The 21,987-nt window shown below is 47.6% G+C and overlaps 1 protein-coding gene across 19 annotated transcripts in view; it reads left to right on the top strand.

Moving 5' to 3' along the window:
• IKZF1 (IKAROS family zinc finger 1) overlaps nucleotides 1-21,987 on the top strand; it is a 102,711-nt gene that overhangs the window by 66,876 nt on the left and 13,848 nt on the right. For 10 of the 19 annotated variants that reach the window (XM_070787445.1, XM_070787434.1, XM_070787429.1 and 7 more), the window contains 4 exons: nucleotides 3,137-3,397; nucleotides 9,159-9,326; nucleotides 13,324-13,449; nucleotides 18,596-18,730. In XM_070787445.1, coding sequence (XP_070643546.1) covers nucleotides 3,137-3,397; nucleotides 9,159-9,326; nucleotides 13,324-13,449; nucleotides 18,596-18,730 — 690 coding nt within the window. The remainder of the gene's footprint in view (nucleotides 1-3,136; nucleotides 3,398-9,158; nucleotides 9,327-13,323; nucleotides 13,450-18,595; nucleotides 18,731-21,987) is intronic. The other 9 variants (XM_070787437.1, XM_070787440.1, XM_070787430.1 and 6 more) reach the window with 8 other exon arrangements.

Raw genomic sequence — 21,987 nt, 5'->3', positions numbered from 1 at the left:
TTCCCAGGAAGGCCTACAAGATGCAGGGGCAGGCTCTCCACACCCGCACCTGCCCCTCTGGTGCCTTGAGTGGAAGCCTGGCTGCCAGAGCTGCCCACTACCACCACGCTCCAGGCATTGCCTTCTGTCCTCCAGCAGTGTGGAGGGCTCCCAGAGCAGGGATCCCCCTCAGAAGGACCTCCAGGCTCCCTTTTGTCTTCCTCCTGCTTCCCTTCGTTCAGGAACCTGGGGTCGGGGGGCACTTCTGCTCTCAGCCTGAGGCTTGTGTCTGAGCCCAGCACATCCGGGCCCCTTGACATCTAGGAATGGGCTTCCTTTTGACCCGCTCCGGACTGTGTGCCCCTGTTTAAAGGAGGCTCCAGCCTGTGCGGCAGGGAGACTCTGTAGGCCAGTGACACGGGCCCCCAGGCCTGCAGCATCTACTGTCCTTGGGCCACGTCGCTAGTCAAGCTCACCATCACGTAAAACCCCTGAAGCCACTTTCACATTTACAGAAGTGAAGCCAAAACGCCCTGTCTGAGCTTGTGTTTCTCCAGTGTGTCTTCTGCCTTATGTGGACCTGATTCATGGGGTTGCAAAGAGTCAGACACAACTGAGCAACTGAACTGAACTGAACATGGATGTATGTTAGATTTCAACTCTTGAGATCGGATCTGTGTTTGCCACATGTTAAGACAGTTCCCTGCCCTGATTTCCGTCATGTACAAGAATAATACGACCGCCACTTGCATTCACCTCCCCGTGAGGCGAGAGCCCTTCCTCGTGGACACCCGCCTTGGGTTGGGGGCGTCTCTGCACCTTTCCCACGCACCTAAGGTGCATTTGTCCACAGAGAGATAGGAACTTCCCCCTCACACGGAGAGAAAATTCACACATGCTTGAATCTGCTGAGCCAGTGGCTGATGTGTGGCCCACTGGGTCTCACCTCCACCCCCGGCTCCCCTCTCACTTGCCACAGACCTTTCTGTGACCGTCTGGCCTTGAATTTCTCCCCCTCCCCTCCTCCCCCAAGTGCAGGCAGCTTCCAGATCTGCATCCCCAGTATGTGCCTGCTGGCTCCTGTGACTCCATGTGTCTCCATGTGACTCCAACCCTCTGTCCAGTCCCCGTGATTTACTCTCCCCTGACCTTGCTCAGGGATCTGGGGACCCCCAAATTGGGGGGCTTCCTATTTTTTTTTCATAAAACTAGAATATCACACGATACTGAATTTTCTTCTTTGCACTTAGCCTGTTGTGGTGCTGAATACATCTACATAAAACCATACCAGAGGATCCACAGTGATCGGAGGGTAATTTACAAAAAGGATCTCAGGCCTTTTCAGCCTCCTGGTTTCTTGAGTCTACGAATACAGTTCTCAGAGAAAATGTCACTTGGCAGAAAATGACAAAGTCCCGCCTTCATGGACTACTGTCAGATGAGTGTCAAGACCTCTGGCGTCAGGGCATCTGTGAGATTTAAGATGACATCCGTCCCTCACTTTCCATTCCCACTGTTCTCATCCTGTTCACTCCCGACGCACTTTACCTGTGCCGCCCACAGTCTGCCTCCGGGACCGGCTGTGGGTCCCGATGGCAGAGAGCCATCTCTTTACCCCCTCAATTCTCTCAAAGCTCCAGTTGGGCCGGTGCTGACAATCTCCAGTTTTACAGATGAGGAAACTGAGGTACAGAGCAGGTACATGTGTTGTACCAGATCTCAGCATTTATAAAGAATGGAGCTGAGATTCCAAACCAGGAATTCTGATTTCAGAGTCCCAGCTCTGAGCTTGCCAATCACGAGAACTGTGTTGAGTCCAACCAGCTTGTTCCTAGCACAGGCTTTCTCAGACTCCAGTGGAAGTGGATGTGTCCAAGGGGGTGGGTTCGGGGTGGGTCTCGTTCAGTGGGTCTGAGGTGGACCCCAAAGTCTGCTCTTGCCAGCACGTTCTCAGGGACTTGCTTTTGGTCCAGGGACCATAGTGGGAGAACCACTGATTCACAACGCCAATCAAAAACTTTGTAGTCATGGTTGCTGTCTATCTCATTGATTATTTTACTTGGCACAATTTACCTCCTTCCTCTTGTTCATCTGTAGAGACTGTGAGGAACACGAGGGCTTTCAGTGTAACCGCAGTTTCTCCTGGTCATCGCAGTGTTGGACTCAGCCATCCCTTATCAGTCGTTGTTTCAGAAGAGTGCAAACCAAATATCTGTTTTCTTTACCAAGGAAAACACACGAATGACAGAAATAATGACCCTAAATGTGATGCTGAGGAAGCAACAATGCAAAGTGGACAGTGGTTATTGTATCATAACCCAGAGCCCTTCACCTCCCCTGCTCTCCCTCCCCATGCCCACACACGAGTCTTTCTTTCTGAAAAGCTAGTACAGATCTGTTTACATTCACAGACCATCCCAGTCAACCCTTGAGCAACTGGAAGAACCCTCAGGCTCGTGGCCCTACTTTAGGATACAGGTTTTATTATCACTACAGAATAAGAAGGGTTTAGAGTGGTCATGTGCCAAAGAAACAGACAAAATTCTTTCAGGAATCTGCAGACAGAAATCTGAGGGTGTGTTTGCTGAGTTTTGTCCCCACATTTATTAACACATGAATGAATGAAGGAAAGGAAGCTTATGGTTATCCTTATGCTTAAGGGGACTTTCTCAGCTAGATAAGCACTTCTCAGGGGGTTTTGCCAAACAAGGGCCCCCACCCGTGGGGGCTGGATTACTTGACGATCACTTATCTTCTGGGATCAGGGGTTCTGCTGGCTCACAGGGTGTTGGACTTGGCCTCTGGTCACTCCAGAGGGGCTGTCACGGTGGACCTGGTGACCTTACCCTGTGATAGCCCCCCATGCCCCCCCAATCTAAAGTGAGAATTTATAAATAGCTTTTCCACACTTCTTCACCCTCTGCCATTTGGACCTACAGAAAGGGCAGGCAATTGACCCAGCCCCGAGATGCCGACTGCCACACGTCACAGCCCCCTGTGGGCGGACGGGTCCAGGCCAGGCTGCTGTCCCCGGGATAAGGTGCTAAGAACCTGTGTTTGGAAGCTGTCGCTCCCACTGGGTCGCTTCGCTGCTGGGCGGTGCTGTTCTGTTTTTGCCTGACACTGAGCGGCCCCTGTGTTGTATTGTCTCTTTCAGCCGGTAATGTTAAAGTAGAGACTCAGAGTGATGAAGAGAATGGGCGTGCCTGTGAAGTGAATGGGGAAGAGTGTGCGGAGGACTTGCGGATGCTCGATGCCTCCGGAGAGAAAATGAATGGCTCGCACAGTGTCCAAGGCAGCAAAGCTTTGTCAGGAGCTGGAGGCATTCGACTTCCTAACGGCAAACTAAAGTGTGATGTCTGTGGGATCATTTGCATCGGCCCCAATGTGCTCATGGTCCACAAGAGAAGCCACACTGGTAAGGCCTGGCGTAGCTCCTCCTTCGGTGGCCCTGAGGGGCCCGCGGTGTGTCGCAGAGGGCAAGGCCCCTCCCGGCCGAGTGTCGCAGAGGGCAAGGCCCCTCCTGGCCGAGTGTCCTGAGCGAGGTGTAGCCTCCCTGTTCATCCAGAAGGATTTCTAAACATGCACCAATTCGATCCTCTAAGCTAAAGCTATAAACAGAAAGGTAAAGGTAACAGGTGTGCAAGTTCTGACAAGGGCCTGAGGTTCTGCTCGCTAAATAGGGGCGGCGGGGCTGTGCCAGATGGTCCACCCATAAGAAAACCAAACAGAGTAAGAGACTGATGCCCTGAAATCCACTCCTCAGATTGTCCACCGAGAAACCAGGAATGGGAGATGCATGTTGGGGGTATTCGTACTAACAGGACTTGATTCTTAGAAACACTCATTGAATCCTGATGGAATAGCAGCAAAGTATAGTCTTTCAGAAAGACTTTGTTTTCAGAAGGCTTCTCCTCCCAGGCGACACTCCCACCGAGATGGTTTGGTTGCCACCAGCTCCCATATGAGGGCTTCCCTGGTGGCTCAGACCGTAAAGACTCTGTCTGCAATGCAGGAGACCCTCTCAAATTGGTAAAGAATTTAATACCTAAACCCCCGACCTAGCGGATGTGGGGGATGGAGGCTTTGGCAGCAGAAGAGAAAGTATTCTGGATCCAGAAATGAAGGAGTGCAAACTGAAGGCTGCACCCAAGCTCCTGACATGTTCCCACACTGGGGGCTGGAGACAAAAGGTCTACATTCTGCCCCGCCCGGGTGCCCCGAGTGCAGTCATGGCGGACGACCAGTCACGTGCTTCCCCACCGGAAGTGTCGCGAGCGGCCCTAAAGAGTCTTCAAAATAAAATATTAACAGGGCACACCTTACCTTTAACGGCATGCATAGTCTTTAGAACCGAATAGAAACTTTACTCTTCTGCTCTAAAGGTGGAAAAAGCATAATAAATGTGCCAACTCCAGTGATCACTGAAAGTTTGGACATAAACATAACCTGAGCCCCTGCTGCCCAGGGGTACTGGCGAGGGGCTGTGGTTAGGGTTAGGATTAGGCTATCTTAAAGCCAGGGTCTTCCACTGTTCTCCACAAGAGGAGACTAGCAAACTGGCAAAACAGCAGACTGAGAAGGCAAAGTGAGTTTCGTAATCTAGCTCAGGGAAGTGAGGAAGAAGATGAACATCGCGACCTCATGTGATTCTTCCCTGGGCCACACACTTATCTGATTATCAAAAATGAAGCAGGAACTCAGAAAATTCGTGGAGCAAAACAGCTGGGTTGTAAGGAAATGCGGATCTTTGTAGAGTTGTCATTTGTATATTTGAATCAGGCAGTTCCCAAAATGATTTTTGGTTGTCATCCATCTGGAAAAACTGTATAATATGTCTACTTTCAATCAACATTCATTTTCGATAAAAACTTAACTTCTACAGTTTAGCAAACTTTGTTTTCCCTAATGTGCCTGGCAATCCCCCAATTATCCCATGAACAATCCCCAGCACATCTAGCCCTAAGGGAAGCTCACAGGAGAGTAGTCGGGAGGTGGAAATTAAAGTGAACATAAGTTATGTGGTGAGAGACCCCTTACAGGATGCACTGGGACCCATGTTAATTCATTCCTGGCAGAGAAATAGACCTCACAAATGAATTACTTTCCTGTAAATCAAGTAAAACCTCACTATACAGTGAAAGTTCTCTTCAATAAATATTTGATAACTGAATGAAATGCTGGCATACTAAATGGCCAGATTATAATGACTGCCTGCCCTGGTAAAAAGAATAATTGCATTTAATGATAAACCTTCCAAGTATAGATATGCAGAGTAGACTGTCTGTTTGCTGCCCACTTCTGCCCACAAATAATGGCTACGTGCCAGATAAGCACCAACACATGGAGTGTGTCGCTAACGGAACAGTTCATTCCAAAAAGAGGGACTTAGAGACCATCAGCTGTATGATTCCAGCTTGATTTCTATTAAAAAGGAAAAAACAAAACCTGAAACAAGGAACTCCTGGATTGCCTTCATGATGCTTTTCTGCTTTGCATAGATATAGTGGTAGGTTGGTATTTATAGAAATAGCAACATGTTGGCCAAACTAGGTTTGAGTAGACACACTACAAAGTATCCGCATTCGTGGGGTCAGAGGGGAATGTATCAGAAAGGCAGGCTTTGCTAATCCCCAGCCCTGCCCCGAATTCCCTAAAAGCAGCATTTCCCAAAGGTAAAGTTCACCGGAGGTCCTGTGAAAATGCAGACAGGAGTCCAGACCCAGAGGATGCTGGGACCCAGACTGTCTGTAGGTGGCTCAAGGTGCAGCTTATAGTGAACCGGAAACTGCCACTTCAGAGGACCCTTCATCGGGGAGCCTGGACTTGCACCTGCTGTCACCCAGTGGGCTGGGCACACCGGGTTTCCTTCTGGAAGACTCGCCTGCCCAGGGCCACCGCCCTCATCACCAGCACCACGAGGGCTGTGGCTGCCTTCATCTGAGTGGTCCGCTGATGCCGTCATTTCGCTTCCCCAGTTTTGCTGCTCAATTTCATTTTTTTTAACTCAAACATCATAGTAACACCTTCCTGCCAACCTCAGAGGGCTCCCGGGAGAATCAGAGGGAGGCTGTTAGGAGAGGAGCGTGTAATGCAGGGAGAACCCCACCATGCAGATGTGTAGCATCCTGGTTCTAAATGATAGGGTTTTTAATGGGAAGCATCAATAAAAATGTCTGAATTGTGGTTATCCTGTCCAGCCCTGTGCCCGCTCTGTGCCCATCTGTAGGTGAAAAGGTGCAACCATTAGGCTTTGTAAACATAGCCTCACATTCGCTGCTGGGCTTCCCAGGTGGCTCAGTGCAAAGAATCCACCTGCCAACCAGGAGACTTGGGTCAATCCCCAGATCAGGAAGATGCCCTGGAGAAGGAAATGGCAACCACTCCAGTATCCTCGCCTGGAAAAATCCCGTGAACAGAGGAGCCTGGTGGACTGGAGTCCATGGGGTTGTCCATGGCTCAGTGACTAAACAGCGGTAGCAGCAGCATGCTGATTGCTGATCCAAGGCATGACTGCAGTAAGCCCAGGCAAATCCTTATGGTTCAATATATTTATAAATTCACTTTCTTCGGATACAGGATCAGAAATTTTATGATGTAGGTGTCCATGGACTTTCTTTTTGACCCAATCAAATTATGAAAAAAAGCTTAGGCGTTCTTCAGAGAGTCCCTGAAATGACAGATTACAGAGTCAGTGAGATTACAGACTAAATTTTGAATTAATGATACAAAACTCCTCATCCCAATTAAATAAAAGGGAGCACAGCCTTGGAGGAACTTGGGCTCACTCGCCATCAGCTGCATGCTGTAGGGGCAAGCAGTTGGCAGTGGCAGCAGAAGGACCAGGTATCATGAGCTGAGTTCTGCCTTCTGGCTCCAGGGCCCTTTCCTGCTAACACCTCCAAAGGGAAGCCACATTGAGTTGAATTCCGTGTCATGGCTTCAGGGAATGCTCTCTTCCAGTCCCCAGGCCCCATGTTACATATTCATGCTGGCACAACAGTCAGAAACAAATAGATTTCCAGGAAAGCTTGCCAGTGGAATTAAGACACCAGGCCCAGCAGGCTACATGAGAGCAAATTAGAAGACAAATTTCACTCTCGAAGTCATGGCCCCTGTCTTTCCTGCCTGCCCTGTTCTGCTGGAGGGATTCATGACTGTAACCATCTGTCCTTTCTCCGCTGACAACACTGGCTGGATGGCAGTGTTCCCTGCATCCTTTCAGACCTCAGGAGAAGCCAGGCGCCCAGCACCTCATCAGCATAGAGGGGGCATGTCACATGGGCACGGGTCACACCGAGGCACGTTGGTCACCAGGAACGGTCCACATCCTTGTCATGATCATGTTCATGGCATTGGACCGCCTAGCTCTCCAGAACACTCACCCTAAGGGTCCGCCCTGCCGGTCACCCTGACTCTTCTTCCTTCTTCCATCTGCTTGGAGCTAAAGACCGCAGTCACACACACACGTGTGGGGGAAGGCCCTGAAGTGTTTCTAGTCGAAAATTAACAATGTCTATTAGATGCTCCTTGGTTCTGCTGGCTACTAGCTGTTGTAACCTCCTCATCTAGTGTGGGCTTGTAACTCAGAGACTGAGGAAGTGTTACTTTTACCATCACCTTTCCACCTGCTGGACTTCCTCTGCTCAGTCAGATCCAATCTAGATACAGACTTTGGAAAATTACGAATATATTGTTACTGTCAGGATTCCAAATGGTCTATAACTGAATATCATTGTAAGTTCGCTTCAGTTTTTCCAGTAGCACATCTATCCCTCCCTCTTAAGAATGATGATAATCTTGAAATTCAGATGCCAACACAGGCTTCTAAATTTAATCTGGTGTAGATATAGTACCAGATGCACTTCTGATCGCTCTTGATAAGTGCCGTCTTGTTCACCAAAATCATGCAGATCGATTGGGAAAATTGTTAAAATACATTTTAACACATTCTTCTTCCCTAAGGTAAAGTTGTTACTAGGAAGTGCATTTTCATGGTATCTCAATACCAGATATCATGGTCATACAAAGCCTTTTGTCTAAAAAAAAAAAAAGCACTTTTTAAAGAGTTTTGATGTTTACTTAAACATGACAAATGTATCCCTGTTTTAAGTGAGAGTTAAATATTCACTGATTTTAGATTCTGAGACCTGTGACTAGTCAATAGCATATTTCTTGACCGCAGTGGCCTGTCCATCCCGTTGTTGGACTCAGAGTCTGGGGACATGAGCTGACGCACAGCAGAAAGCTCAGTGGGTTTTTTGTTTTGTTCTGTTGTTTTTGTGACCACTCCAGCGGTTCTGCTCCCGAAAGAGTTCCCAATAATAACTGAATTTCATCTCTTAGAATATCTGTACTGAAAATAGAACTGACTTCAATAGATACAGATAGACTTCATACTGGCTTCAAGGCTGCAGGATTAGGAGGCAAAGGAAAAAGCCAGAACCCTCAGTGCAGCTCAGATTTTGACAGAGATTAAGGACTTCTCTTTGGATGATGGAAACCGTCCCTCCAGTTTCTCAACTTCTCATTTTATTCAGTCTTTCTCCTTCTCTCCCTCCCACCCTCACACTCTGTCTGTCTCTTTCCTGATTTGCCTGCATAGGGACAGACAGGTAATGGAGAAGAAATTGAAAGGGAAAATACAGGGAAAATGTAAATGAAAAGAAGTTCTTATAACTGTTATAATGAAGTGCCTTTCATTTAAATATAAGAATGTAACGCTGAAATGAACTTGTGATCCTGAAATGCATTTTTAATGAGTTTCCTTTTTATTTTGCTGCTTCAGTGGCATATTTTAAAGACCCTTTGAAAAAAGCCACATTAAAACCCCCACCAAATGCCACAACACGCAAAATTGGATATTGGTTTATTCCAAAACTGCTGATCAGGAAGAGTGGCTCTTCATCACAAAATGTTGCAGTCACTTTATTTAAATGAGTTTGAATTTGCATTGTGATGTGCCATTCTGATTTAGGGGAAAAAAATTAGATTTTCAGATCAAATTGACCCAACCAGTGAAGCGTTAAGGAACTGGCAGGTTTAGTCTGAAAGCCTCATGTTCTATCAAACCTGCAGCCGGTGGAAGTCACCAGGCCCGTGGGAAACAACTTTCTCGCCGTGTCCTCCTCTGTCCCTGCCGAGTTCCGCTCTCACCGCTCTCCTTCTTGTCCCCCCAGGAGAGAGACCGTTCCAGTGCAACCAGTGCGGGGCCTCCTTCACACAGAAAGGCAACTTGCTCCGGCATATCAAGCTGCACTCGGGGGAGAAGCCCTTCAAGTGCCACCTCTGCAACTACGCGTGTCGCCGGCGGGATGCCCTCACCGGCCACCTGAGGACACACTCCGGTAGGTCCCCTGGGTGGGCGCAGGCGGCTCAGCTCAGGGGCACCTGGCTCCCTGTTGGGCAGCCCTGTTCCCAGGGCCAGTCCCCTGGGCATTGGCTGCACCCAGTCAGAGCATCAGCTCCCTCCCGCCGTGTGCTCTGGTCTCCCAACAAACCAGAGGAGAAGGGTGGGGAAATATTACACACGCTCGTGCACACACACACACACACACACACGTCTCCTCTTAGAATATTTTAAGAGTCCTCCTCATCCCATTTTTCAGGTAAGTGGGTTTTTCTTTGCAAAGATTTTACCAGCTTGCCCTTGTCCTGAGTCTGCAGCCAATGCCCCAAAGTTTCCAAACACATCTCTCCATGATCGTTGTGAAGACACCCTCATTGCTGTTTAAGGCCGAGCATGTCGGGGGTCATCATGGGGATAGTTTTCTTTGCAAAGGTGTCGCCTGGTGCACCGCCAAATGGGCCCAAAGGGACCCAGTGTAGCAGTCACACCAGAGGCTGACTGAGGCCCCGGTGGGAGAGGCCAGTTTGGAGCTGTTACCAGAATGTTGTAAGCCCATCCAGGTAATTGGGGTCTCGGTGAGACGATGGTATCTGTGAATGCTCCACAGTATTTGGAGTGCTCCAGCCTGGGAGCCCAGATCAACCTCTGATTATACTAGATCTCCTGCCTCTATAGAAAATTCCTTGGTGTTCCATGATCCAGTGGCCCGGTCTTCTTCCAGGTCAGAGGAAGACAGGGTGAGACCTGTGTGCTGTCCCTGGGGGCATCTGACATCACGCCCTTCCCCTGCCCTCAGGGAGCTCACCGCCTAGACCAGCAGCTCCCCATCACCCCCAGGGCAGCACCTCAAAGAGGCCCCTGGCCCGGAGGAGGGGGTGCATGTCCTTGGAGAAGGTTGGCCTGGACTCAGGTGGTCTCTCCCCCATGGGAAGAGAGTGTAGTTAAGGCCAGGGTTTGAAGCCTTCACACATTTGTCGAGCTCCCCAGGGAAGAGACAGCAAAGCCCCAGTGTGTAGCAGGTGCCACGATGCATGTGAAGGGATGGCAGGGGCACAGGGAGGAGGCAGCAGGTCTCCAGGGAGGGGTTTCTGGGTTCACCTTTGGAAAAGTTCCCAGTGAACGTGTGGCTCTGTGAGTGGTCCTAGAAAGGGGGCTGGGGGGCATTTATGAGTATGGGGGGGATGTCCTCCCCAAGGGACTCATCGGAAGGCCATGGAGACAGTTGTGGGGGGCAGGCTGCTGGTCTGGTTCTCAAGTGCTCGGCCCAGCCATCTCTCCTTGTTCTGACCTCCTTCCTGACCATCAGCATAGAGGAGGCTCCTAGGTGCTCTTAGAAATCCAGGATGGTGTGGTGTGGGCGAGCATCCTAAAATCTCCTGAGAAAGGAGCCACTTGAAGCCAATGGCTCCTCCCACAGCAGGAGATCAGTGGGTGACCCTGGGCCAGGGCCCTGCTGAGGGCTGGGAGGACTTTGCTGCAGGGGACAGGAAGACGGCATTTCCCCAAAGTGGGACGATGACGCCGTGACAGTGAGCATTCTTGGATGCTTGCAACGTGGATAATAAGGAGTGCATGTGTTGTCCCCTGAGAGGTGAAGGTTTACAGGGTCCCTATAGGCTTCAGATGTGACAGTTACACCGTCTGTTTACAGAGCCCACCAGGAAGTCTGGGACAGAGCCACTTCTCCAGTACCCTTCTGGTAGAGTCAAGCCAACACCATCAAAGTTGGTAGTGATGCTGCACTGGAGTTGGTAGGATACACAGCACCCCTTTGGTAGAAAAAGCAAAGACTCAGTCTTAGCTTGACACCTACCCTGGTCATCCCAGGTCACTCTGGTTTGCAACAGAAATCTCTTCTGTATATCAGTCGTGTGGTGAAATTAGAAACATCTAGTGCTGTGTTTTAGGTTATTCTGGCTCCATTCCTGCTTATTTCATTTGTGGCATGATGGTGTCCTGCTCCAAGTATGGCTAACCATATAGATAGTCATAGGCTTTGGACAGTTTATTTCCATTAAGGATTCACTGATGAGCAAGTAGATAAAATTATAGGGGGAGAACTATCATTGATCCAGGGCTGCTGGTGATTCTGCCATCAGAAAGTGCCGCTGACACACAGCTCCTGGGGGAAGAAAGAACACAACAGAGATTTAGGTTCTACAAGATGATTTCGTAGGAACAAAATGAAGATGTCAGCCTTTGTCTACAAACCTAAGTGAGGTTGTGTTCCATTCCATTGTGAAGTGGCTGCACTCCCATCCCACTAAAAACTGCCATGAACTTGGTAGCTTTCCCTGGCAACTGGTGTTGGCCTGAGATTCCGGCTATAGGACTTGTCCCATACTAATAAGAGGGTGGTCTGGAATGGTGTGGGGGGGGTCCCCCTCCCTTCTTCTCTGCTTTCTTTGGAAGTTGCAAGCTTGGCTCCTGACCTTCCTTCCTACAAAATAGTGGGCTACACTTTAAGATACACTGTAGTTCAGTTGCTTCCAAGAACTGAAGTGTGTTCCAGAGTTAAAGTCAATCATATACTCAGACAGAAATGGGTATTCAGATAGAAATGGGTTTTCAGGCCACATGTACAGGAATTTGCTGAAGTTACAGTGTTTCCAGGAAAGGACATGGAGTGAGTTATATTTATTCTATTAGTTTCTAAAGGGCATACTCAACAAAAAGTGCAGTTTTAAGCAACATTGTATATTTCAGTGTTGTTTCTCTGATGTTAGGGATACAGCACTCTCTCCAGATAAAGAATTATTCTTTTTCCCCACTAGTAAATGTTCCAGAAGTCAAATTTTGGTTTTCATCCTGGTTGTCTTAAACTGCAGCTTCTGTTCACCTAAGTAAGAGATTTAACCAATACAAGCTTTGGTTAAGCCATTTCACCAAACATTCCTATGTGGATGGCATAGATTTTGACATAATACTCTCAAATATGTGAAATCTAACAATATGAGCAGGAAAGAATGAGAAGATTCTGGCTTTAGGATGGAAATTAATAGTATATCCTTTATCCATTTCATCTCCTAAAATGCTATCTATTATAATCTTTAAATGTAGGTATGATGCGGATTTGTGCTAGTCTTTTCCCAAAATACCACTCAATAAAATTCGTGGAGAACTAAACTGTGTATAGAAGTACACTACTCAATACAGTAGCCACAAGCCATAGGTGCGATTTACTTTTTAATTACTTAAAATTAGAGTTCAAATTTCTGTTCTTAGTGGCACAGACCATACTTCAATCAGTGTTCACACATGGCTCATGGCTGCTGCATTGGACAGCTCAGGGGGAGAGCACTTCCTCCTTCATAGTGAATTCTGCTGGACAGGGTGCACTATTGAAAAGAAGCCACACTATTCTAAGGGTCTTTGAAGGGAGAAAATAGAGCTTTTCCAAGTTAGAACCAGAAAATACATTTTGGGAACAGAATGCTTATTTCATTAAAGTCTGTTTATCCACTGTGGTTTCTTCCAGACCTCAGATTATTAGTTTCAGACTAATTTAGGAGTTGAATTCACTTTGATTGCATTAAATCCGGCACCAATGTCATGCCAGACGTGGCCCGTGGTGTAGAAGTGGACAAGAGGCTGACTTGTGTATATTATCCTGCCAGCGTGGGTACATCTTCCGCACATCTCTGCCTTGGTGTTGGGCATCCCTGGTATCAGACTGCAGTGGTTTGTTTTCTTCAGTTAAAAGACAGACTTCATGGTTTAAGTAGGAGAGAATTTGGTAGGCCGGACAGTGAACAAGTTAAAAAGAAAAAAAGGCGACAGGAGTTCTTGGTACAATCAGGAAACCCCTGATCACTCACATTTTTAAATTCAGTCATCGTAACTGAGTCCATAATACTTTTAGCTCTCAAGAATAGAGGGGTTGTGTTTTTTTTTTATTTTTTTGCCTTTTTGATAAGAAGTATATTGCATGCCTTCCCACGACACGTATGGCCGCTCTTTAATCGGGGTCTCGAACTCCATTGTGTCTCCCGCAGTTGGTAAGCCTCACAAATGTGGATATTGTGGCCGAAGCTATAAACAGCGAAGCTCTTTAGAGGAACACAAAGAGCGCTGCCACAACTACTTGCAAAGCATGGGCCTCCCAGGCACGCTGTACCCAGGTAAGCTCCGAGGGCACAGGCTGCCTGCCGCGCGCCGCGCGCCCCCGCCCGCGCGGGGGTGGAGGGGCGGCTCCGGCCACTCAAGTCTCACTAGCACTGCCTCCTGCTCCCCAGCCTTCCCAGACTTCCTCTCGCCAGGGAGCACGTGCTCATGAAACCCCTCCCTCCCAAAATCTGGATCAGCTTCTACGATCATCAGATCAGATCAGATCAGTCGCGCAGTCCTGTCCGACTCTGCGACTCCATGAATCGCAGCAGGCCAGGCCTCCCTGTCCATCACCATAGCGACCCTTGAAAGTCTCAGGTTTTTACTTTTCTGTTTTTTTTTTTTTTTCTTTTTGATGGTTTTTTTTAACCTAGGAGTATAGATTGCTTCTTTGTGCTAAGATGTGAAATCTGGCTATAAAAATGATTTTTTTTTATGAAGTGGATCAAATAAGAGTGTTCAGGCCAAGTTTTGATTCATCGGTGTTGGCACCTGCCTGGCACATGGGGAATTGAAAGACCCTGACTGTCTGTGGTCCTGCAGCTGGCACGGGATTCGAGGGAAGCTTCTTTTTTCCCTCGTGCTCTGATGCTTTGCTGGGTATCTGTTGCATCTCAAGATGTTTGGCTCTGATTGGAGACAAGCTGAAGTGAAAGGTGTTAACAGAGAGAGTATGGAAAGGGCTGAATTTACTCAAGGGTACAGCAGTATTGTCAAAAGCACCTTTCTGATTTTCTAAGACATGAAATTTATAGATAGATCAGCTCAAGTTCACCTCTTTCAAAACACTGCTCATTTAGCATGACTGCTGGAAAAATCCTTGTTGGATGGAGGTGTACATACATATTAAGTCACTTCAGTCGTGTCTGACTCTCTGCGACGCTATGCAGTGTAGCCCAGCAGACTCCTCTGTCCATGGGATTCTCCAGGCAGCCATACTGACGTGGGCTGCCATGCCCTCCTCCAGGGGATCTTCCCAACCCAGGGACTGAACCCTCATCTCTTACATCTCCTGCATTGGCAGGCAAGTTCTTAACTACTAGCACCAGATGGAGGAGTAGATGTTAAATGAATAGTTGAGATTTTATCAAGCCTCATTCAGCTTTCTGACTTTAATAAATGGCTCATAAAGAAAAATCCACCAGGGAGCTCTCAGGTTATTAGTTTTAAATGTTAACATTTATTTTATTTTGTTATTTGGATTAGATACGTATAACATGAGGCTTACTATCCTGTTTTTAAGTGGGGTGGTGGTTTTAGTTGCTAAGTCATGTCCGATTCTTGTGACACTATGGACTGTAGCCCACCAGGCTCCTCTGTCCATGGGATTCTCCAGGCAAGAATACCGGAGTGGGTTGCCATTTCCTTCTCCAGGGGGTTTTCCTGACCCAGGGATCAAACCCAGGCCTCCTGCACTGCTGGCAGATTCTTTACCGACTGAAAGGGAAGCCCCATTTTTAAGTGTGCTTCGGTGCTATTAAGCGAATTCAGTAATGCTCAGATTACTAATGGCAGCTGAGATCAGAGAAAAGAATAGTCAATGTCAGAATAAAGTCCTAAAAATTGAGTAGTCTTGGCATCAAGGAGTAGGATGCTGTGGTCCTAGTACCATGTCCCCCGCTGATCTGGGGTCAATCTGGGTCCAACATTTGATTTCACTGGGCCTTAATCTTCTCACCTGTAAAATGGGGAGACTGCATCAAGTTATCTTTTAACTTCCTTCAAAGTCTAAGGTCTATTTCTAGAACATAAAGGCATTGTAGCTTGGTGGAAGAGAGGAAAGTAGATATTAATAATAATAATAATAATTTATCAGTTTGTGGCCAAACCCTCGAATAGGAGATTAAGGGACGAGAAGATGATTATAGTCCTTTAAAATAAAATGTAAATACTTGATATTGCATTTTTCGGTTAAAAAATGGGTATTGGAAGTCAGTGCTTTTAATGAATGATTAAATAAGTCATTTATCTACTCAACAAATATTTACTGAGGACATATTATATACCATGCCAAGTCTACTGAAGATCAGTTCAGTTCAGTCACTCAGTCATCTCAGACTCTTTTCAACTCCATGGACTGAAGTATACAAGGCTTCTGTATCCATCACCAACTCCCAGAGCTTGCTCAAACTCATGTCCATCAAGTCGGTGATACCATCCAACCATCTCATCCTCTGTTGTCCCCTTCTCCTGCCTTCAATCTTTCCCAGCATCAGGATCTTTTCCAATGAGTCAGTTCTTCGAATCAGGTGGCCAAAGTATTGGAGCTTCAGCTTCAGCATCAGTCCTTCCAGTGAATATTCAGGACTTTTTTCCTTTAGGATGGACTGGTTTGATCTTGCAGTCCAGGGGACTCTACTGAGATAGTAATCTGAATTTCCCTCCAAAACTGCACACATGGAATTGGGATGGCAAGATGATCCAGAGGCCCTGCAGGGCTCACTGGTTGCCTCCACTGTTTTCACGACTAAGCAGACAAGCCCTAACGTCCAGCGGGCTTCAAGGAGCTTCTCCTTCACCGAGACCTGGATGCAAGCTTTTTTTCTGACTCTGTTTCCGAATGCCTCTTAGGCTTGTCTCTTAGGTGGGAGTTGGGCAATTCCTGCCTGTCTGATCTCATGCAAAGGCTCTCAGCAGAGATCTGCATCATGCCCTCACCCGAATGCACACATTAGGGACTCCCTGGAGCTGGAGTCTCCTGTGTCCATGTCAACACGCTTCTACGTCAGGGATATATATATTACATAGTACCCTACGGTCAGAATTCATTTAGTCCTAAGATGTGAACTGATCCCCTTTGGGGGTCAGATGGTTTGGAATTCCACACGTGGCTTTTAGTCCTGTTCTCAGGAGATGAGAAAGCTTCTCGTGTGAACTTCATGCTGGTGGAGGATCCATAAAAGCCCTTTGAAGAAGGTCCTTCAAGGCTGCATCAAGGCGCAGGCAGGCAGTAGGTGAGGGCCTCACTGGGCTGTGGCCGGTTGATCTATACTTTCTGTGCATTTCTCATGTGCATCCCTCCCACACCTCCTAGGACCCGGCCTCACAAGCATGCACATGGGCCCTGAAACAGGCTTGAACCCCTCCAGTCCACCTTAGGTTGAGGCCATTCTTTGGGCTTAGGTAAAGACAAAGCCTAGTTTATGAAACATGGCCAAGACTTAATTTTTCTGAATATGATTTTATTTATGAAGAAGCTTTCTGGTCATCTGCTATAATTTCCCAATGTCTTTATAGAAAACATAAATTTCTCTTGAGCCTTTAGGTGCACAGATTGTGTTAGAAGCTTAGAAAGAAATGTATCAGTGGTCTGGGAGCTCTGGACTTGTGTGTGGTGGCTCTGAGGGTCTCAGGAGGCCCATGATCTGGCAGAAAGGAAACCCAGCTCAAGGTGCTGTAGGCACTCTGGGCAGGCTACAGAGTCTGTGTTTGCAGAAAAGGATGAGCACATCAGGAAGCATATTAGCTTGATCAGAAACACAACCAGTGCAATTGACTTCTGTGGGTTTTATTCATACCCCTCCTGTAAATCAGGATGTGGGCTATTATGTTTACCTATTTAATAAAAAACCCCACATTTCCAAGGCTAAAAAAATCACATTTACCGGTGGTAATAACTGATTTGAAATATATTTTTTCAATGTGGCATTGATTGTGAAGCAATGAAAACATAAAATTTAGAAATAGGGATTTTCCTGGCAGTCCAGTGGTTAAGACTCTGAACTACCAGTGAAGGGAGCACAGATTCAATCCCTGGGCAGGGAACTAAGATCTCATTAAGCTTCATGGTACCGCAAAAAAAAAAAAAAAAAAAAAAGCTAAAGAAAAAAATGCTTAGAAATGCTCAGAATTGCTTCTGGCCTCACAAGCTGTGCTGGGGCCAGAAAACACAGGGGAGCCATGGGGGAGAAAGGCCTGGATGCTACACGTGTGTCTTCTGGGGTCATGGGATGTTTTTAGCACAAAATTGGTGTCAAATTTTGTCAATTTGTCAATCTTGTTGGAATAATATAAAGTGTATGTGGAAAAATAAAAGAGGAATTGGCATTTTTTAAGAAGAAAAGTAATGTCCAATGTTATATTAAAACATTGCTGTCAGCTGGACCTCTTTGAAGAACAGACAGATAAATCAATAATCCTATCCTATCCTAAGTCACTTCAGTCGTGTCCGACTCTGTGCAACCCCATAGATGGTAGCCCACCAGGCTCCCCCGTCCCTGGGATTCTCCAGGCAAGAATGCTGGAGTGGGTTGCCATTTCCTTCTCCTAAATCAATAATAGAAATGGATAAACCTTCCAGAGACCCTGTGATCAATCAGCATGTCCTATCTAAGAAGGGAAGGCACACAGAGGAGTGGGATTTCAATGAACTCTGCAGAACTGGTTTGGGAAGAATTGATTAGCCATTAGGAAGAAAATCAGTTTAGATTTTTAGCTTCTTGTGTATTAGGAGAAATTTCAAGGAGGTGAAAAATTGATATTTCCGAAAGTCCAACCATAAAAACTAGTACACAGAGAGGCTATGCAGAATATATAGCTGTATCTTCAACTATGGAAAGAAAGGGATGACGTAGCAAAGCAACAATCAGCTAGAAGTACTCCCTAGATCACCTCTCATCTCCACAATTTCTAGACTTCCTACAGCGCTTGTTCGTTGACTTTCCAGGTTGCTGTGTTCAGGGCCCAGGAACTCCCGAGTTCTTTCCCCCTCTCACCAGGGTTGGCTGCAGCATTCTTGTGACCAGGTTTCTCCTACATCTCTGTTCAGTGTGACAGAGTCAGACCCTTAGATCATTTCTAGCTGAGAATTCTTTCATTCTCAAGAGGGCTGTTGTCAGGAGTGACTGAGTGAGTGTACTGGGGAGTACTTGAAATGTTAAGAGGACTTGTCAACGGGACACAATTGTAAAATCACAGTCCAGCTTCTGGGGAGAGTGGTGGTGCTTGTTCCCTGATCTTAGGGGATAAGGCAGGTGTCATCAGCTCTGATCCTCCTCTGTGTGGCTGGCAGGGTTGCTGGGAAGATTAGAAATAATCTCCGCAAAGATCCTGGCTCTTGTAGGCACTTAACACATGTCAGATTTAACGCTGGATGACGAGACCGAATCCTTTGACTATAAGCGTTTCTAAACTGGTCTCTCTAACTGTCTTTGACTTTAGTCATTAAAGAAGAAACTAATCACAGTGAAATGGCAGAAGATCTGTGCAAGATGGGATCAGATCGTTCCCTCGTGCTGGACAGACTAGCAAGTAACGTCGCCAAACGTAAGAGCTCTATGCCTCAGAAATTTGTTGGTAAGAGTTAAACGTTTCCTGTCTCTTAAAAGAACAACCATGTGGGTGCTTTAGACGGTGATTAGTTGAGGGAAAAAGAAAGGAAACATATCCCGTTTTTTAAAAAAAAAAAAAAGCAAAAATCAGCAAGCTTAATATTTCTCAAGTCTCTCGGAATGGTTTTCCGATAGGCTTCTTAAAAATAATACCAGATCTTCTCCCAGGGGCTGTTCTTAGAGGTGGTTTTGCAAGGTCTGGGGCACCTGGTGAGATCTGCTCTTTGTCTATTGGGGATGGCTAATCAGTGAGCCCAGGGCAGAGGGCACAGCGCTCAGACCCCCAGCCTCAACAGCCTTGCTGAGCCTCAATGGCTCCTTTGTCCAAAGTTCATAATACTCCCCACAAGGGCTACTTCAAAGTCTAAAAGGACAGAACTGCAGGGCAACTGGTCCGCGAGCTGCACAGCAAGGAGTAGGCACGGCCTCGATTGCCGTTTTCCCTGCTTGGTATCTGTGCAGTGCTGTCAGAGTGGGGTAACCCTCTCCTCCAGTGTAGATGGTGGGCATACCCACAGCCGTGTCATCCAGCCCCGACGCTGGAAGTGTAACTAGGGTAACACCTGGGCAGGTGGGAGGGTAGAGAGGCGCTGGGCTGGGGCTCAGCCTGAGGGTGTGAGCTCACCTTGGAAATGACTCTCCTCTGCCGCCCAAGTTCCATCCTTTACATATCTCACAGGCTTTTATGGGCTTCTCTCGTGACTCAGACAGTAAAGAATCTGCCTGCAATGCTGGATACCTGGGTTTGATCCCTGGGTTGGGAAGATCCCCTGGAGGAGGGCATGGCAACCCACTCCAGTATTCTTGCCTGGAGAATCCCCATGGACAGAGGAGCCTGGTGGGCTGCAGTCCATGGGGTCACGAAGAGTCAGACACAACTGGGTGGCTAAGCACACACACACAGGGTTTTATGAACATAGAGTAACATCAGGATGTGAGAACATTTAAAATCCTCAATGTGAAGATGGTATCTGGAAAGAGGATGGGGGAGGGGAGGGTCAGTGAAGTTGACAGTGACCTTGAGCTAGGAAGAGGATTTCTACACATTTTTCACAGTGGAAGAATGGAGGATTCTAGGCAGATCAGAACAAATACAGAGCAATGGTGATGCTGGCTGGGGACTTGAGGGGGACATGTGGACAGGCTCGAGAAGCAGATTCCAGGGTGAGTCACGGACCCTCAGGGAATCCCCTGAGTAGCAAAGCCCCAGTCAGCTCTGGTCACAGGTGAATGGCCTTCAAATGCCAAGGTGAGAAATGCAGCTTTAACCCAGCAGGCAGAAGAGAGCACTGGCACGTCTTTAACTGGAGTCACCTTTTGGAAAATAGAGACCTCTGGTGCCAAAAATTGATTGGAAATGGGAGAACGTGGGGCCTTGGTGGCCTGGAAAGAGGAAGATATGGGGCAGAGGCTGGTGAAAGAGGAACGTGGGGGCCACACGGCTGATGGAAACCGCAAGTCATGGGGACTCGGGGACACGTGTGCCATTGACAGGTTCTGGGAATCGACAGTCTGGGTTTGATCTGTCCGTTTTGAAGGACTTTCTGAATGATGCCCCGTGGGAACCTGGGGAATGTGTGTTAGGAGAGAGGATGGTACTAGAATGGGGTCAGTAGTTAGTGAGGCCTGGGGTGGGTGCTGACCTGCAGGAGGGGACAGGACCCAAGGGGAGGCCAGGTTCTTGGGTTCCAGCCTCTCTCCGACGCTGAAGAAAAGGCTCCATTTAGAGGTTTTTTTGTAGGTTTGGAGTTGGGAGGGGTGATGGGAGGAAGGAATCAGTTAAAAAACACTTTTCAAAGAACCAGCCGGAGACAGAGTGTGGGGAGTCGCCCACAGGAGTGTGAGCCTTTAGACTGTGAGAATGGGGAGGCCACTCACTTCCTGCGCAGAAGGAGTGAGGTGACTCAGAGCACTGACTTCTGGGGGTGGGATTTCAAGCGGCAGCAGGTGAGAGTGAGAGCAGGGCCCCCACCCCTCCCAGGAGGCCGTGTGTGGTGGAGGGGGGATGGGGCCCCCTTAACCAGGGGAGATGGAGCAGCAAGTGTGTCTGAGGATGCTTGGACCGTCATGGGCCCTGGGGAGCTGGGTACCACTTCCTTCTTCAGATCAGAAAACTGGAGGATGCCAAAAAAAAGTCAGTCATGTCTGACTCTTTGCGACCCCATGGACTCCATTGTCCGTGGAATTCTCCAGGCCAGAATACTGGAGTGGGTAGCCTTTCCCTTCTCTGGGGGATCTTCCCAACCCAGGGATCGAACCCAGGTCTTCCTCATTGCAGGCAGAGTCTTTACCAGCTGAGCCACAGGGTGCCAAGGGCTTTGTGAATGGGTGTTTCAGCCCCTGTGGCTGATGGAGACTTCAGACCAAATTACCATCGGTGAAACTCTGCTGAGCTACCTCCAGTGAGAGCACAGTTTAGGTGTTGTATTGAGATTTAGATAGTTTTTGTGTTGAAAAAAAAAAAAAAAAATATATATATATATATATAAAAAAAAAAAAAACAGAACCCCTCTCTCTGATCAAACAAAACTAAGGTTAAAAGAAGTCCCTGGGGAGAGGTGGACCACATAGGAGAAGCTGGGTGGGGACCGAGGTAGAGGGTGCCAGAGTGGAGATTGGAAAGAGGGGCTCTGAGCCAGCAGTGCGCTCTGCTGGATGTTTCCCCGAGAGTTTGGTGCTTGGCAGTTTATTTCTAGAATAATGCCTCTTGCCCTCACATCAACTTGATGGGGTTTTCATCAACCACTCCTCCCTTGTCATGGTTTTTCCACACCAAAAATCAAAAAGGAAATGGACCTCTAAGACCTCTCTTTACCTCTAGAAGCTGAGTTTATATTCTTATATAATTTCAGAAAGAGTGTGTAGGAACCCAGCTGTTACTGTACAAGCTGGCCCAGTACTGGTGGGGTTGAAAGAGCTCCAAGTTTTCATTCAAGAGAGGCTCAGACCCAGCCCTCTTACTATCATGCTTGGTCACTGAGTCGTGTCCAACCCTTTGCAACCCCGTGGACTGTAGCCTGCCAGACTCCTCTGTCCATGGGATTCTCCAGGCAAGAATACTGGAGGGAGTTGCTGTTTCCTTCTCTAGGGGATTTCCCAAACCTGGGGATCAAACCTGCGTCTCCTGTGTCTCCTGTATTGCAGGCAGATTCTTCCCCATTGAGCCACTGGGGAAGACCCTTACTACCATTTGTATTTATTTTGAGTGATCTCTTAATTCAT

Source organism: Bos indicus, chromosome 4 (assembly GCF_029378745.1).
Source record: "Bos indicus isolate NIAB-ARS_2022 breed Sahiwal x Tharparkar chromosome 4, NIAB-ARS_B.indTharparkar_mat_pri_1.0, whole genome shotgun sequence".
Lineage (NCBI taxonomy): Eukaryota > Metazoa > Chordata > Mammalia > Artiodactyla > Bovidae > Bos > Bos indicus.
The sequence above is the reverse complement of the archived record's forward strand: the minus strand, read 5'-3'. Positions and strand labels throughout refer to the sequence as shown.